We start from the raw sequence: 17,818 nt of genomic DNA, 5'->3' as shown, positions 1-17,818 counted from the left end.
ATTGTTGCTCTGAGGGAGAGAAAAATCCCTTATGGTGGTGTCTGAGTCTGACAGTGGCACCAACCCTACCATTAACTCAAACAATCACAGCACCTCAAAACTTCTCCCTTTTTCCTGATTTTGTTTGTTGGGTATGAGATAAGATTGTTATTGCTTCTCCTTGAAACCTGTACTCTCTTCCAATGTGCAAGTGTTGATGCATATCAAACTTATGTGTCATGCAACTTAACCTCATTTTCTACGAATATGTTTAGAATTTTTTAATTTATTGATAATGCATATACATTTTATAGACACAATTATTCGAATTCAAAACCTCTAAAAAAATAATATTTCATTTTTTTCATCTAGACCACTTGATGGGTTTTTTCTAATTTGTTTAATATACATATATAAGCTAGAGCTCATCTTATACATTAATCTAATTTTAATCTACACTAAATGGTTTTAGTGGTAAAGTGAAATGTAATTTTTTTAAAAAAAACACATGTGCAAAGAGTTGTATTTATAAGTTAAGTGCATTGTCAATGATTGAAAATGATTCTAAATGAATATTATATTGTAATTATCCATGATTATTTAAAAGAAATGATAATATTCAATTAAATTTTTAGTGTAAATATTTCCCAGGGAAGATTGGGTGCATTGGATTCGGGAAGAAGAAATTGAACAAGTTCTAGGATGGGGAAGAAGGATGATTGATGCCATTCGTTTCTAGCGCTGGCAATGAAGTGGAATGGTATTATAATATGCCATTGTTTTCTAGGAACTCGAACAAATTCATAGATTCCATTTTGTTTTCCCCCAAAACAAAATTGATGCTTTCTTAGTCTCAAATATTCCATTACAGTAACTACTAGAGTTTCCCTGTTTCCAATGTTCCATCAAAATGTCACAGGCAACAGCTGTGTCTGCTGTAATATGCAGCAAATGGCACCAAAATCAATGATATGTGTTGACACAAAGTTCTTCCATCATGGTTTTCTTTTTAGCTTGATTGCATCTTTGCATCAAATTTTGTTTTTCCTAGTCTTTCTAAAGTAAATAAACATGATAAGTGCGCAACTAAGATAGAATTTATTCCAGTGCTCAGATGGCAAGCAAAGCAACAGAAACAGGGGAAAATATGTAAAATATTATAAAAGAACAGAGCAATCGTAAACAGCCCCTTCACTTAAAATAAATGAAGCTTTTTTCATATTAAAAGAGAAAAAAACTGACATAAGACCTGTCCCCCTCAAGGTTGCAATCAGCACAATTCATGTATGATTAGACCACATATAGGCAAATTGCAAGCTTTTCATTTCAAAAGCAAAAAGAAAAGTAAAAAGGTTGAAGTTTTGGTAAGGAATAGATCCCAATCAGCAGCTACTTATCTTTGGGTTTCTAAGGGAAGTATTCTTGGACAAATACTCGAATCAAACACCAAAAATATTTCCATCAGGTGGGCAGGTTTTTTCATCTCAAAAAGAAAAAAAAATACTTATTAATTAGGGTAAAGTGTACAAATGGTCCCCGATTATGGGCACTATTTTATTAAATTCTTTAATTATTAAAAGTTACATAATGATCCATCGACTATAGGACGCTACTTTGTTAAGTACATCGACTATTAAAAGTTACAAAATTGTTATCCAACTATTCATATGTTTCATACTTGTCATTTTTCGTTAAAAAATTGACAATTGTTTGAGTTGGATGTTAACCCGTCGACTAAAATATGATAAAATCTAATTCCAAAACCATTTGACTTGTATAATCGTTTTGAGATTCTAAAATCAGATTTTATCATATCTCAGTTTAACATCCAACACAGAGAGTCATCAAAGTTTTAACGAAAAAATAAATTTGAAATATGTCAGATGAATATTTTGTAATTTTTAATAGTCAAAAGACTCAACAGACAATGACTTATAGTTGAGGAGTTATTTTATAACTTTTAATAATCGAAAAAATCAACAAAACAATAATTAAAAAAATATTTATGTTCTTTATCCTAAAAATTAATGTATCTGAACTTGGAAATTTTTCAGATACTGATATCTGATTTTGTCTTGTATTAATGGGAAATGATCACGTACGGCAACCTTAATATATGACTAAAAAAGGCGTTACTGGTTTTGTTATTATTTAAATAACAAAACCGATAAAAAATTACCGAAAATATTATTATTTCTACCGATTTTATTATTATTTCTACCGATTTTATTATTTTTTCTACCGATTTTATTATTTTTTTTACCGATTTTATTATTATTAGGTACTTTATCGAAAATGTTAAAAAATATTAATATTTTAAATAAAAATAATAATATTTTAAATAAATTTTTATCGATTTTATTATTTATATAATAACAAAACCAATAATTATTTTTAATTATATATTAAGGTGCGACAATATAAAACTTCCTTATATTAATATCTAAACTTTGGGAAAAAGAAATATCAAATTTATACACTGTGCTGATGTGATATTTCAAAGGTAATAAAGTTGACACGTGACAATTAATTGTGTCATCATTTTGACCGCCAACGCCATGTCAACAACCTGATTGGTTGTACATGAGTACTATTTGAGAACTTTTTCAAGTTTAGATCCCAAATTTAAGAAAAAAATCAGGTTCCAATTTGAGGAAAAAAAGTGTTCAGGTACCAATTTGAGAAAAGATATCAAATTCTATACCTGTTTGTATAATAAGCCAAATAAAAAAAGGAATCTTCACTGATTTTCACACTTGTCTCGTCAGAATTCAATGAATCTACAAAATGCATTTCTCTTTTGGACAATCTTCAACGAAAGTTAAAATATATGCAACTATTACATTTAAGTTGCCATCATGCAAAATATTTCACTATTTACACAATAATATATATAGTTAGTAATTCAGTGTTTCAAATGCCAATAAAATACCATACGGACAAGCAAAACCTCTGATTATAACAATTTTATTATTCAATAAAGCAACATCTATTTACAAATACTTGCTGTATGAACAAATTTAATATTTATGTTGATGGAAAAAAATAAGGTACAACAAAATACCTCATGGGAAGATCCAAATTTAATGTTCATGTTGATGGCAAACAAAAATTAAGACGCAACAAATTACCTCATGGGAGGACTCGGGGCTTCTGTGAACTGCTTCGAGGGATAGCCAAGATTGCTACAAGTCCACCGGTGAGGGCTGCAACACCTCCTACAGCAAAAGCCGGCGAGTTTCTACCACCAAATAGTTGATCCCATGGTCCACTTCCCAGAGACACCACAACCTGTTATTATACGCCAATGTTTCGCAATTTCAATTGCTTGAAAAAGGGTAATAGAAGAACATCCATAAAATTAAACGTAGCAAAATTATGGTGGACATTAAGTATTCATATTGGTTAATGATAATCCCCAAGGATAGAAGGCCTTTTAAAAGAACATACTTGATGCAGTTAAGGGGAATATATTGGACAAAGACTCGAACAACAAATGAAAATTGCCATCTTAATTCCAAAACAACACATAACCTTAGATCAAATGAGCAATATGATACATGAATTTTAATTTGGTGCAACTATATTCATGAAATATTGATTTTGATTCAATTCATAAACAATTAACCCTGTTGATGATGTGGCACCATTTATGTTTTATATATTTTGCATGCAAAAACAATTATATTTCCCCAATAAGAAAATAACTGGATTTTTCTTTTAAATGTCTACAACTGAATCAAAATCAAACTTTCATGGGTACAACTGAATCAAATTCAAACTTTCATTTGTATAATTGCACCAAATCAAAATTCACATGTCATATTGCACATTGTGTCAAACTTCAAGTATGATTTTGAGATTTATCCTTACAATTTATTATGCCAGATTTCAAAATAAAAGGCAGCATTTTGAATTTGCCAATCCTAGATCCAAATTTAATGTGTTTAGCATAAAGTTTAGCAATTTCAACAGATATGCACCGATAAAGCATTAAGTTTCAATTTCAGAGAAGTTTGAGCAAAGGACTCTAGTCGCAATATATCATGGAAATTGATAAAACTATAATAGAAAGGAAAAGTCCTTGATTAGTTTGTAAATATCATAGTAAAAGAGGGTCCTTGGTAACAAGAATAGATTTTAGGAAGGCGAATGCCGAATTTTCTCTTTGCACTAAAGTGGGGTCGGATTATTCTTAATGAAACTATGAACAAACAAAAATCAGAAGATGTTCCAAATCAGTTCCCCACACATATACAACACAGTTTTATACTAGCCATGCAATGATCTTTATTTTTCTGTTAGACTTCTAAGCCTCTTCTCCTAAATTACCAATGGTTTTTCATCCAAGATTCAAATTTCATCTTCATAATAAAAGAATTAATTATGTTTCTACTCATTAATGTTACGAGTACTCGAATAAATTATTAAGTCAAATGCATATCATGCAAAATGGTTAAAATATGTTCATAAGACCAAATAATCTCAAAAACAAGTTGTATTAAAACTATAATTTCCAGAAAAAAAGATATTTATAAAATATGAAAACTAAACTACAAGTTGTACATAAATTAATCATCCTCCATCAAATTGCTGATGTGGTTTTTCTAAGGATCATGATCAAATCCAGGGCTCCTTTCCCTATCATGAATCCACAAGGGCAGGGAGGGGAAATCAACAGATTTTAGGAACAGGGACGGGGAGAATTAATAAATAGCAATCAAGTTCACTTTGGCCCCCTTCCCCTCTACCAAAAACAACACAAAGAAAGAAGACAAATCACATTTAAAATGAGGTCTGGAGCAAAGTGATACCTGTGGAATGACAATAGCAAGATTTAGGACACCCATTGATAATCCTGTAGAAAACATCAAAGAGAATCAGTGCCTTAACTGCTTCTCCACAAAGACGCCCAAAAACAATTAACAATTCTAGATAGAAATAAAAAATACTCTACCTTGGCCAAGGCCCAATGACTCAATACGTGAGGCTATCAAGGCATATGGAACGCTATAAGTAATCTGAAACAAAGCACCAGCAGCAGCATACGTTCAGAACTTGCTGAACCAGCAGCATTAGTTGAATGCATGGAGAAAGAAAAAAAAGGATTAATCGGGACATTAGCAAAACCAACCTAATGTTGGTCCCTAACATAATTTCAGCCTGTATTAAGATCCAACTACCATACTAATAATATTGACGTATAATTATAGTCAATACAATTATTAAGCATTCAAAATTTAGGCAATATAAAATGGGAAATTTAACCAATATAAATTTTACACAGCTCTGTGTATCAAATAATAACCCTATAAAATAACATCATTTACAGACAAAACAGAGATAATAAATAAGAGTAAAGTGCAATAACAATATAACAAAAGTTGAGCTCTAATACCATGTTAAGCATCCAACCTAAATGCAATAGGTGGACAGACCAACTTAAATATAAGACCACAGGCAATCTAGGGTTTAACCAAACAATAACACCACTTAAATAAGTGTCAACGTTTTAGTGCTTTCATGCCACAAGACTTGCATGACGTTTCATGTTTAAAACCAAGAAAATCATTCAAATATATAGTCATAGAGAAAGAAACTGCTATCTACATGACTTCTAGACACATGCAATTAGAAGTCACATGAATTTCTATTGGAGAAAAGAGCAGTTTACCGCCAATGGAGCACCAAGGATGGAAAAAATCACTAGTGCACTAATCACAATGCCAACTGGGGGTAGACCATGGCCAATGTAATCCATATGATTTGCCACATAGGATAGAATCAGCATTGAGAGAAAGCACAGAGCCATGAGAATGTTGGAAACTCCCCAGATAAAACCAGCACCCCATTTGCTACAAAGCTTCTCCATAAGCACTGAAGTGATTCCTAGAACAACTGAATTCAACATCAATCCTAGTGCACCCATTCTAACCCCAGCATTATAGTTCTGCCCCACATTTGGTTGACCACCATAGATCTCTCGACCCATCCAGTCGGTATCAAAGAGAATAAAAGGGAACCATCCTATCCAATTCAGTACAGTAACAGACAAGATAATCCATACAGGTCCTGAGAAATATCTAAATGTTCCAAATAATTCCCATAGAAAAGCTTCTTCAGCATGGCCACCTGACTGTTCAAGCCCCTCTTCGTGAAAGGGTGTAGATCTATCACCTGAACCTAGAGGTACTTCCTTAGCAGCTAAAATACTTAGATATGTTGTAATTGCAATAAAAATAATGTCTAGATAGAAAGCAGACTTAAGATTCGCACAGTCAACATCACAGGCAGCTGTCAAGGTAAATGGAAAAATCTTAAACCAACCACTATATGCTCCTGTTGCATAGCCAAGAACATTGCCGATAGCCATAAATAAAGAGAAGTAAGCATTTGCTACTCGAGTTCTTCGATGGTCATTTCCTGAAATAAGAGGAAAAGATAGATGATCATGTGAATTTATAACTGGTTTCATGTTTTTATATTGATGTATGAAATAGTTGCAAGGAAAATTTTACTGGTATTTGACTATCCAAATAAACCCAAAGTGTTTTTCAAATTTATGTGTGTATTCGCACCGCAAAATTGTCACCGCAGAAATATCTTAATTTGTTTTCCAGTTAAAATGCAAACCCACAGACAACAAAAATCAAATATCTTCACTTGCGTGTATAAGATTACTTGTTTTCCACTTGAACATGTCCAATTCTAATTTGCATCCTACTTCATGAAATTGCAAGAGCTGTTAGTAGTCGATATATATAAACTATAAAGCTCTAACAAGTTAAAACGTAGAATACCAACAATATAATTGCTGAAAAATCTTTGAAGGATTCATTCTTGAAGGAAATGAACTGATAATATAAGAGTTAAAATGATCTGATCAAGTTCCATTTAATAAGACCTTAAATTGGTAATCGCTTATTAACTTCAATCCTTAAGTGGCTCATTGCACTTGCAAACCAACCAAAACTCAGTTGAAGCAATCAAAAAGTCCATCAAACTGTACGGAAACAAAATTTGACAAAATATTTATAGCAACTAAGAAATAATTATAAGCAATGTCATATGTGAACTCTGAAGGGTCACAACATCCACCAAATAATTATTCAAAAATTGAAAAAACGACAAGCACTAGAGGCGATCATAGAAAGATAAAATACCACAAATCTAAGGTAACAATAATTTTATATTCCATGATGACTGATGACTTCTTTGCTTTACTCTTTAAAAATATGCCACAGAAAACGAAATTATCATATTTTTTCCAATTACAAAAATACTAATTAACCTCTCTAAGGGTCTTAATTAATTAAAAAAAAACTAACCAGTAAGATCAGCAAGAAGAGCTCTACAAGGTCCTTGAGTGGTGTTATTAGCAACATCCAGAATCCAAAACCCGAAAACATACACTATTACAGCTCTTGGACGAGAGCTTTCGTTGTCGCCGAGCAACCATCCGATATCGGCGGAGTGACCGATGATCAAAACGGAAACGATAATCAAAACTGCACCAGCAACAATAAAAGGTCGGCGACGACCGAACTTGCTGGTGCATCGGTCGCTCATATGGCCTACCAGTGGCTGCACCAGGAGGCCGGAAAGCGGCCCGCAAAGCCATATGATGCTAGCCCACTGGTGAGGTATACCTAGCTCTTGAACGTAAGGTGTCAAGAGAGAAAGCTGTAAAGCCCATCCGAACTGTATCCCGCAGGCCACGGAAGCAACTCGAAACAGCTGCCGGAGCGGAATTCTAGCTCGAACCACCGGTCGAGTTGAAGAAGACGTCGGATATTTCCCTCTGGCCACTCGTTGACGGTCTGCTTCGGGGATCGGCATCACTGACCTTTGAATCTCAATATTCTTCTGCTCTTTAGTACCGCCTGAACCGGATTTGTCGGTTGTATGGTCGGAGAAAATTGAGATTGAGTTGAGAGATAGTGGAAAAGGCGAGTGGCAGGTTAGACTCTGATACTGACGGGAGAATCAGCACATAAATAGAAAGAGGCTTAGAACTGAACAAAAATTACAAAATAAGCCAGGTTACAATTGGCTAGAAACTAGATTACTGTGCAGGACAGACTCGGAAATTTGTCTAGGTAGAGGGCCAATATCGTTTCATAAATCTATCTTATTGCCTGCTTTCGGACTACCTCTCATATTTAAGGATTTTGTTTTCTCCCGACACAACAATAATAATATACATATGGTATTGTTTTGTGGATTTCATTTTGTATCCGTTTTAATTGAAGCAGGAATGGGTATAATTTTAGCGGGTAGTGGGCGGGTGTGAATTTATAAAGTAGTACCCGTCGTGGGTGGTGGGCGGGTAATGGGTTTGAGACATTACCCGCCTAGCATCCGCCCGCTCCGCATCCGCCAGCCCCATATCCTCCCGCCCAGTTAAATATCTATTAAATTTTGGACCATTATGAATTTAGGTGTAATTTTAGAGACTAATTTATAAATTTTAATATTGTATAAATATATAACATATAATTTAATCAAATATTAAAGATATTTAGTCTTTAATTTTGTCTTTAATTAGGGAAATATTCGGCTCTTTGATTAAACTCATAATCTCACTAACCACATCACTTTTCATGTTCTTTAGCCCATGTTGCCCATCCAAACACAAATTAGCCGTACTATAAGCATTAACATCAAAAGCAGCAGTTTTCATGTTCTTTAGCCCCTCAAAACCCATATTAGGCGTACTATGAGCATTAACATCGAAAGCAACACAACAATCCAGCTCTACGACTACATGCTCCCTACAATATGTCTCCATAACATTCATAGAGCCACTCCTCTGACAAATTGAAGCATGCGCTGCTACCCCATCACGAACTGTCAGGGAACCAACTCCAACATCCCATTAGTTTGCTGTCAGGCGGGTCTAGATGGGTATGTCGCTAGTGGGTAGTGGGTGTGGGGATGGATTTGAAAATGTACCCGCGTGGGCGGGTGTGGATTTGAAAATTTGTACCCATCATGGGTGGTGGACGGGTGGTGGATTGAAAAATATTAGGTGGGTATGGGGATGAGGGAGGGGGTATCCGCACCCGCCCCGCCCGTTTGCCATCCCTAATAATAAGAAATAATTTCGATATATGCTTATGTGAGCCCTTAAACTTTTTCGAAAAAATTAATGTAATCCTTAAATTATTTTTAAACTCAATATGAACCATTGATCAATGGTTTCTATCGTTGACCATTATCATGCTGATGTGGTCGTTCACGATTTTGACATAACAATGAACAGTACTGACGTGACGGTCTACAATGGTTGATGACATGACAATAGACTAAATTAAATTTTTTATCGAGCTTGAAGATCAATTTGACCCTTAAACTCGATAAAAAATCAATTTAGCTCATCTGCCATGTCATCAGACATTGTGAACTATCACATCAATATCGTTAACCACTACGTCGGATCGTGACCTGTCATATCAACATCGTAACAGTAAATGACATAAACTATTTTTCAAAGAGTCACATTAGATTTTCTTTTAAAAAATTGAGGGTCACATTAAGCGTAAAAATAATTCGAGTGTCACATTAATTCTTTTAGAAAAATTTGAAGGCCTCGCATACCATCAAGCCTGTAATTAATTATACTTGCTAAAAATATGAATTAAATTTGAATTAAATTTTAAAATTTAGAATAACCTAATTAAGTCTACAAATTAAAAAATATCTAGATGCGTAGAAAAAAAGTCAAGTCGTGTCTATATATATATATATATTATTGCTTTTTATACTTGACAATTGGATAGAAAAAAGGGTAAACTGCAAATTTCAATCACTAAATTTTACTCTCTCTCCTATTTTGTTCATTGAACTTTGAAAGTTTTAAATTTACTCACTAAACTTAATACATTGGGTTTTTTTGTCACTGAATTTTACTTTATCTCCTATTTTGGTCACTCCGCCGTTAAATAGTTAATGGCATTAAAACGACGTTTTAAAAAAAAAACAAAATTTTCACAAAACGATGTCATTTTACATCTATATAATAGTCCATTTTAACGTCGTTAACTATCTAACGCCCAAGTGACCAAAAACCCAATGTATTAAGTTCAAATTTGAATTTGGAATTCATTAGATCATATGAGATACTAAAGAGAATTAGGCTAATGGCTTATAAGTTAGCCCTATCACTAGAGATAGAGTGCATTCTCAATATGTTTCATATTTTGATTCCTAGGAGGTATTTCTCATACCTTAATATTATTCTAATCGAGTCTATTGAGGTGAGTCATGATTTTTCATATAAGAAAGAATATTTAAGAATTCTTGCTGAAGAATTCGAGGAATTGTGTAATAAGAAGATACCCGTAGTGAAAGTCCTAAAGATAAATCGCAGTCATAAAAAAGTCACTTAAAAATCAAAGGAATCAATGGATATTCAATACTTGTATCTTTTTATTTCAAGTAAATTTTAAGGATCAAATTTTCCTTAAGAAGATGATAATTTTAATTAGCCAAATTTCTAAGTTAACATTTTTATGTTGGCCCGAGCCATAAAAAAAATTATGTTGGAAGTGTATTTGGGTTCATTTTGTGTCAAGTTTAAGTTAAATTGGTTGAAAATTAGACCTAATTAAGTATAAAAACAGGATTATGAACTAGAGATGGAAGGGGATGACAAAAAGGGTAATTAACCTATATTTTGAAAAGAAGGCTAAATATCATTTATGTTGGCTTATTTTATTATTATTATTATTATTATTATTATTTTTAGATTAATCCGGAGTAAGTAAAATGCAATATATATTCAAAGATAACTCTAAATTATTTGACATAGAACGCCCGTGCCTTTGACATTTGTGGTGTTCAAATCTGATACCTTAAGAAATAACAACAATTCCTAAACTACCAGTGACGCTTCATTCATATTACATTAACTTATTTTAACGTAAGTAAAAAGGGGTCAAAAGATGATTCATGAGCTCATATCCTTCTTCATCCAACTTTTCTCTGGTTTCATTCTCTTTTTCCCCCTTACAAACCCTATAGTGTGGCCATTAAAAGAGCAAATCTTTTCTTTCTAATCATCCATCTGAGATTGAAAAAGGTCAGAATTATCACCTTCATTACATGAACTTCAAGAAAAGCTCACCATTTTCTTAGAAGGTGGGTATTAAGCTACTTGAAAGGTTTATAAAGGGTTTAAGATCATGAGACCTTTTTCATATTATTTTTACTATGTTTTATATTTTAAATTCAATTTTGTTAATAAAATCAATTATATTTTAAAATTATACTTAGCTTCAGTTTAGATCATTTTAAATAATTTATTTGAGTCACTTCGAGCTCGAATCACTTTGAATTTAATTTCAGATCAATTTTTAAGTTCACGTAAATTTCAGATTTTATATATTTCAGATCAATTTAAAGTTTGAGTTAGAAACAAATTCAAAATATTAGCTTTTAGTAATCAAATCAGACTAAGATAGATTTAATATAATATGGTCTAATTTTCAAGTCCATTCAAATTTTACAAGTCTAGTTATCAATTAGGTTGCATTGATACAAATATGATAATAATATTAATTATTTCTGATAAAAATATAAGGTAAACTACAAGTTTAAGTATCTAAAGTATTGTTTTTGTTCCATTATGCTATTTAAACTTTATTATTTTTTAAAATCATATTTAATATTTAGTTTATGTTTCAAATTAGTACTTTGTCATTAAAAAATTGATAAAACTATTAACGTAACATTTATTATTTTTAGTGATGATGTGACATTACATTATGGTGACGCGTTAACATCACCGTTAAGATTTTAACGACGGGATACCAAAATGAAATATAAAACTAAACATCATGTATGATTTAAAAAAAATAAAGTTTAAATACAACATAACAAAAGTAATATTTTAGATACTAAACGCATAGTTTACCCAAAATATATAATTAAGAAAACATTAATGACTGCATTTGAGTAACAATATCGCAACATGTTTTATATGACAACAAATTAAGTGGGACAGATTGGTTGGCAACATGATTTTGGCAAGCCTGCCTTTAATTTTGCCCCATTTTCCTTTTTTTTCTTTAATATCTTACCTGCCGTCCATTGAATGGGACTGCGGGGACCCTACGTTTGATCACCTTTTCATTTCAATTATTTAATTTAATTAGCAAGTGGCTTGTAAATTAAAATTTGGTGTTTAAATTTTAAAATATTCTTATTAAAATTTTAAATTATCATTTTTATTAAGTTAGCATCAATTTAAATATTGAATATTAACTCATATTATTGATAAGTATAAGCTCGATTGATATTATTTTTATTGCAATATTCAAAAGGTTGTAAGAATTGCAATTTGTACTTGAAGAGTATCCAAATTCGATAATAAATATATTTAAAATATGTGAATAAATTTTTAAATAGTTATATACTTATTATATGAATATTTTAAATTTGACATGATTACAATGATAGTTCTTTTAAATTGTAATGATATTATCTTTTTAACCTGTCATATCAAAGTCTATTTATGTAATATATGTACATATATTTAAATTTTGACTAATGCATTTTAAATATGTTCATGTAGATTCGAGTTAATATTTTCTGCCCAAACTTATGGCTAGAGTAACAAAAAAAAAAAACTTGTTTGATACGATACTGATGCTTTGAGGACTCAATTAGAATACTTTAAAATTAAAAACATATAAATTGAAAATTTTCCAAAATTTAAGGATGTTTGATGTAAGAGAAATTCTACAATATGACACCTTTAATATACAACTAAAAAAAGACGTTACCGGTTTTATTATTATTTAAATAAAAAATCGGTAAAAATTTATTTAAAATATTATTATTTCTACCTAAGACATCAATGTTTTTAACATTTCTGGTAAAGTGCCCAACAATAACAAAACCGGTAAAAAAAATAACAAAACTGATATAAATAATAATGTTTTCAGTAATTTTTTACCGATTTTATTATTTAAATAATAATAAAACTAGTAATATCTTTTTTAACCGTATATTAAAACTTCCGTACGTGATCATTCCCTTTGACGTAGTTAAACCTAATTTTTATAATAATGTATGATATTTCTTCGTATTATTTTGATGAAAGATTGTGCATTTATCATTCTTTTATACGAGTTTGGGTGTTGAGCATGTGTATATTTCAATGAAACTAAAAGTGTAAAGAAGACAACTATTTGCTTGCTTGAGCCGCAAATAGATTCCTTGGTGGGGTTGCAACAGTTCATAAATAATGATCATGATGATTGATGGATCCAAAGAAAAAAATTACGTAAAAAACTATACGATAACCTTGTAATTTTAAAAAAATTAATTGTGGTTCTTAAATTATTTTTATATCTAATGTGATTCTTTAACTCAAAAAATAAATTTAATATGGTATTTTGACCAATATTTCCACCGCTAACTGTTATGGTGGTGACGTGGCAACTCGCGGTACTAATGTGGAGGTCAACAATAGTTGCTCACATGATAGATGAGCTAAATTGATTTTTTAAAGTTCTGGCGCTAATTTAATTTTTTTTAAAATAAAAATTTATTGAAAATATAAATATTCAAATATAAAAAAATTAAATATTAAATATTAAAAAAATTAAATATATATATATATATATTAAAATACTAAAAAAACTATTAAATATTTTAAAAATATAATAAATATTAAACTATAAAATGATAAATTATTAAAAAAATAATATATACATGTAACATATAAACACAAAAGTAAACCAATTATATTCACGTAGTAAAATTAATAAAGCTAATATATTTTTAATTTCATATTCATATCTACTATTACTAAAGATGCCATACACTTTTTACTTTTATATCATACATACATACTAAATATTATTTCTGTTGAACTATGTTTTATAATATTTTGATATCAAATTAAGGCAAAATGTTTTTGGATTTGATTGAATTTGTTCAAACTTTTAAAAAATAATTCAAAGTCCATTAAACTAAAATTTGAGCACAAAACAGTTTTTCTGGGTACGTAGTACCGATATTGTTCTTACAGTATCGATACTATATAAACAATATCGATATTGATACCAAAGGTAAGAGAAGTATCAATACTCTCTAGGCAGTATCGATTATACTAGATGTTTTCCAAATAACTCAAATTCCAGAATGCAAAATAAGTATCGATACCCAGTGGGGTACCAATACTACTTTACAGAGTAGTATCGATACCATGAGCATAGTATCGATACTGGTCAATCACAACGGTCTTTAATGGCTAGTTTATTTAAAACTTACAAATGTAGTACCGATACTCATTAAAGGAGTATCGATACTCCATGTCCCAGGTAATTTTATTTTACAGAAAATTAATCCCCAACGACTAGAAATGGTCACAAACTCATTCCAACATATAAAAACAAGTTGATGACACTTGAAGAAGGTTGGAACACCTATCCAAGAAATCAAATACAAGAGAAGAGCTTTTTATTTTCATTTTCCTTTATCTTGTAAATATTTTTGCTTTGTGCTCATTGCAAATCTTTTAATTGTTTTCTTGTTAGCTTAATTTTCTTGTAAACATTTTCCTTTTAAGAGGTTTTCTTGTTTACATTTTTTTTCTTTCGAAAAGGGGATTTGGTTCTAGCTTAACCTTTAAAAAGCTAGGGAGTTGTAAATGTTATATCTTTATCTTGGAAAAAGAAAGAACAAATTAGTGAATTTGTTATAAAATCCTGAGTAAAGAGCTTAGGTAGTGGACATAGACTTGGTTGAGAAGTCGAACCACTATAAATCCTTGTGCAAATTATCTCATCTTTATACTCCTTACTCCCTAAACTCTCAAAGCCAATTCACCCCTCTTGGCAAACTATTCGGTTGTTCAGTTGAGCTTCATCAAAAATTTCAATAATTGGTATCAGAGCTTGACTCGTTAGAAGATTTAACAACCTTGAAACAATTCTTGAAGAAGCCCTACCGAATCCTGACACAACCGAGAAGATAACTCCAACCACCGATTCCTACTACATTGAAGACCCTCAATTGGTCAATAAGTCTCCTTATTTCAATGGAGCAAATTATGACTTTAGGAAAAATATGATGATGCTCTTCATTCAAGTCAACAATCTAGGAGCTTGAAGCTCAATCATGAAGGGATACTTCATCCAACCGATGAGATAGATGATTGGAGTGACGGAGAGAAGAAGAAGTTCCAACTCTATGCAAAGGCTATGCACATTCTATTTTGTGCATTAGGCTCGAATGAATATGGAAGAGTCTCCTCTTGTTCAAATGCCATGGAGATATGGGACAAGCTCCAAGTCACTCATGAAGGAATTAATGAAGTGAAAGAAACCAAAATTAGTCTTCTCAATCATAGCTATGAGAATTTCAAGATGAAATCCAATGAAGAAATCAAAGCTATGACGAATAGATTTTTCGTGATTGTCAATGGTCTCAAAGGATTTGGAGAAGTTATCCCTTATGAGAAACTTGTGAGGAAGATGATTTATTCTCTTCCAAAGTCTTAGAAATTGAAGAAGACGTCATTCATTGAAGCTAAGAACCTAAAGACTCTTACTCTTAATGATTTTATTGGTTCTCTTCTCACTCATAAGTTGATGGTAAAGGAAGAAGAAGAAGATAAAGAAAAGAAAAATAACAAGAAAAATGAGATAGGCATTGCCTTTAAATCCACCAATGAGAGTAATCAAGACTCAAATGAAGAGGTGGATGATGATAAAGAATAATATATGACCAAGCTCTTCAAAAGATTAAAGAGATTCATTACTTTTAAGGAAGTGAAGCATGAATCAAGGAAAAAAAAGGTCTCTCAGTGTGTTTCGAATGTCAAAGAACATGATATGTCAAGTATGATTGTCCCCTCCTAAAGAAGAAGGGATCAACTAAGAAAAAGGCATTTGTAGAAGCTTGGAGTGATGAAGATGACTCCAATGATGAAGATGAAGTAGCCAATCTATGCCTCATGGCCATCGAAAAAGATTCAATGTTAACTTCTAGCTCTAGTGAATCAAATTTTCATTCTTTTAATGAGTTACAAGTTGCCTATGATGAATTGTATTTGGAATTTGAGACTATGAATTCCAAATATAAGAAATTGATTTCAAAATTCAAAGTTGAAAATGATTTTTTCTTGAAAGATAAATTGAATTTTGAAAAATAAAATGAAGCTTTGAAAAATGATTTTGAGCTTTCAAAAACCAAAATTGAAGATTTGGAAAAAGAAAATCTTGAATTGAAAGTTAAGCTTGAATGCTTAACAAAAGAAAAAGAAATCATTTCTAAATACAATTCATCTATGTTAAAAATGGCAAAATACTCACATTGCCATTTTTCACAATGTACATACTTGTCCTATAAAGAAAATAGAATCTTTTAAAATTAGACAAGTATGGGTTCCTTTTGGGAACTAGAGACATTGGCACTAACCTTCTAGGACCTAAAGCAATTTGGATTCCAAAATCCAAATGAATGTCTCTTGTAGGTGTGTAGGAGCAATGGTGATGAAAGTTAAGATATTCAAATGCTCTAGCCACACTTGAAAAATAATGGGTAACCCCTTAGCTTAATGCTTTTGTTTTGATTAATTGGTTGCCTAATTGATTTATACATGCATGAGTTTTGATTTTATATAATTTTTTGTTTTTCATCTCATGTATGTTGAAAAATGTATTATGATGGACATTTGAAAGTTTTAATGATTTGTCATAATTTTTAGTTCATCATAATTATTTTTGGTCAAAAATGGTTTTAATGTTTTGTTTTTACAAATTTATAATTTTTGAACTTAATTTAAATGATTATGCATGTTATTTTTTACAAATGATATCTCTCTAACAATTGATATCAATTTTCCAAATGCATATCATTTTTGGATAGCTTTATGCACATGCACTTAAATACAACAATTAGTATTGCATAAAGTATATTAGACTTGGATATATTGAATTTCTTGTGCTACTAACATGTTTGTTCATCTTTGTTGAAATTCAATGTCTTTTAAGCGTCAAGCTTTTAAAGTCAAATTTTTGTTTGGAATGCTTTTATTGAGGGCAAGCTTTGATTTTTCAAATGATTTTATGCTAAAATTTACCACTTACTCTCCATTGTTATTTTGAACTTTAAAGTTGAATTATTTTTTATATAACAAAAAGGGGGAGAAGTATGAGTTTGAAAAATTCAATCTCTCAATGAAAAAGGGGAAGCTTTAATATTTTTCAAATATTTCTCTTTTTCATGAAATATTTTTATTAAGTGAGAGTTTTACCAAAGATAATTGTTCAAATGTTTTGTTATATCAAAAAGGGGGATTGTTGAACTATGTTTTATAATATTTTGATATAACAAATTAAGGCAAAATGCTTTTGGTCTTGATTGAATTTGTTCAAAGTTTTCAAAAAATAATTCAAAGTCCATTAAACTAGAATTTGAGCACAAACCAATTTTTCTGGGTACGTAGTACTGATAATGTTTTTACAATATCGATACTATATAAATAGTACTGATATTATTCATGTGGTACCGATAACAAAGGTAAGAGAAGTATCGATACTCTTTAGGTAGTATCAATACTACCAGATGTTTTACAAATAGCTCAAATTCCAGAATGTAAAATAGGTATCGATACCCAAGGGGTACCGATACTACTTTACATAGTAGTATCGATACCATGACGATAGTATCGATATTGGTCAAGCCCAACGGTCTTTAACGGCTAGTTTATTTAAAAATTACAAAGGTAGTATAAATACTCATTAAAGGAGTATCGATACTCCCTGTCTTGGGCAATTTATTTTGCAGAACATTAATCCCAGCGACTCCAAAACATCCCCAA

The 17,818-nt window shown here is 31.1% G+C and overlaps 1 protein-coding gene across 2 annotated transcripts; it reads right to left on the bottom strand.

Moving 5' to 3' along the window:
* Nucleotides 1-2,933: 2,933 nt before the first annotated feature.
* LOC120212162 (sucrose transport protein SUC4-like) lies at nt 2,934-7,949 on the bottom strand. Of its 2 annotated transcripts, XM_039210571.1 has the most exons (6): nt 7,308-7,949; nt 5,654-6,402; nt 4,937-5,000; nt 4,794-4,837; nt 3,117-3,270; nt 2,934-3,052 (listed from the first exon to the last, which is right to left on the bottom strand). In XM_039210571.1, the coding sequence occupies exons 1-6, from the start codon at nt 7,816-7,818 to the stop codon at nt 3,045-3,047; spliced, it is 1,530 nt and encodes a 509-aa protein (XP_039066502.1). In that variant the 5' UTR covers nt 7,819-7,949; the 3' UTR covers nt 2,934-3,044. The 2 variants fall into 2 exon arrangements, with proteins under 2 accessions (XP_039066502.1, XP_039066503.1); XM_039210572.1 differs by having other exon boundaries at nt 2,934-3,270.
* Nucleotides 7,950-17,818: the final 9,869 nt, after the last annotated feature.

This window comes from Hibiscus syriacus, unplaced genomic scaffold (genome assembly GCF_006381635.1).
Source record: "Hibiscus syriacus cultivar Baekdansim isolate YM2019G1 unplaced genomic scaffold, ASM638163v2 tig00109999_pilon, whole genome shotgun sequence".
Taxonomy (NCBI): domain Eukaryota; kingdom Viridiplantae; phylum Streptophyta; class Magnoliopsida; order Malvales; family Malvaceae; genus Hibiscus; species Hibiscus syriacus.
The sequence above is the reverse complement of the archived record's forward strand: the minus strand, read 5'-3'. Positions and strand labels throughout refer to the sequence as shown.

What these genes read in the sequence shown, in the direction of transcription:
- LOC120212162 (XM_039210571.1), bottom strand. Translation starts at nt 7,818, where the DNA reads ATGCCGATCCCCGAAGCAGACCGTCAACGAGTGGCCAGAGGGAAATAT. An exon ending in TCTTCTTGCTGATCTTACTG is followed by an intron (nt 6,403 to 7,307) that starts GTTAGTTTTTTT and finishes CTCTTATTTCAG; the next exon opens with GAAATGACCATCGAAGAACT. An exon ending in TCCTTGGTGCTCCATTGGCG is followed by an intron (nt 5,001 to 5,653) that starts GTAAACTGCTCT and finishes GCTTTGTTTCAG; the next exon opens with ATTACTTATAGCGTTCCATA.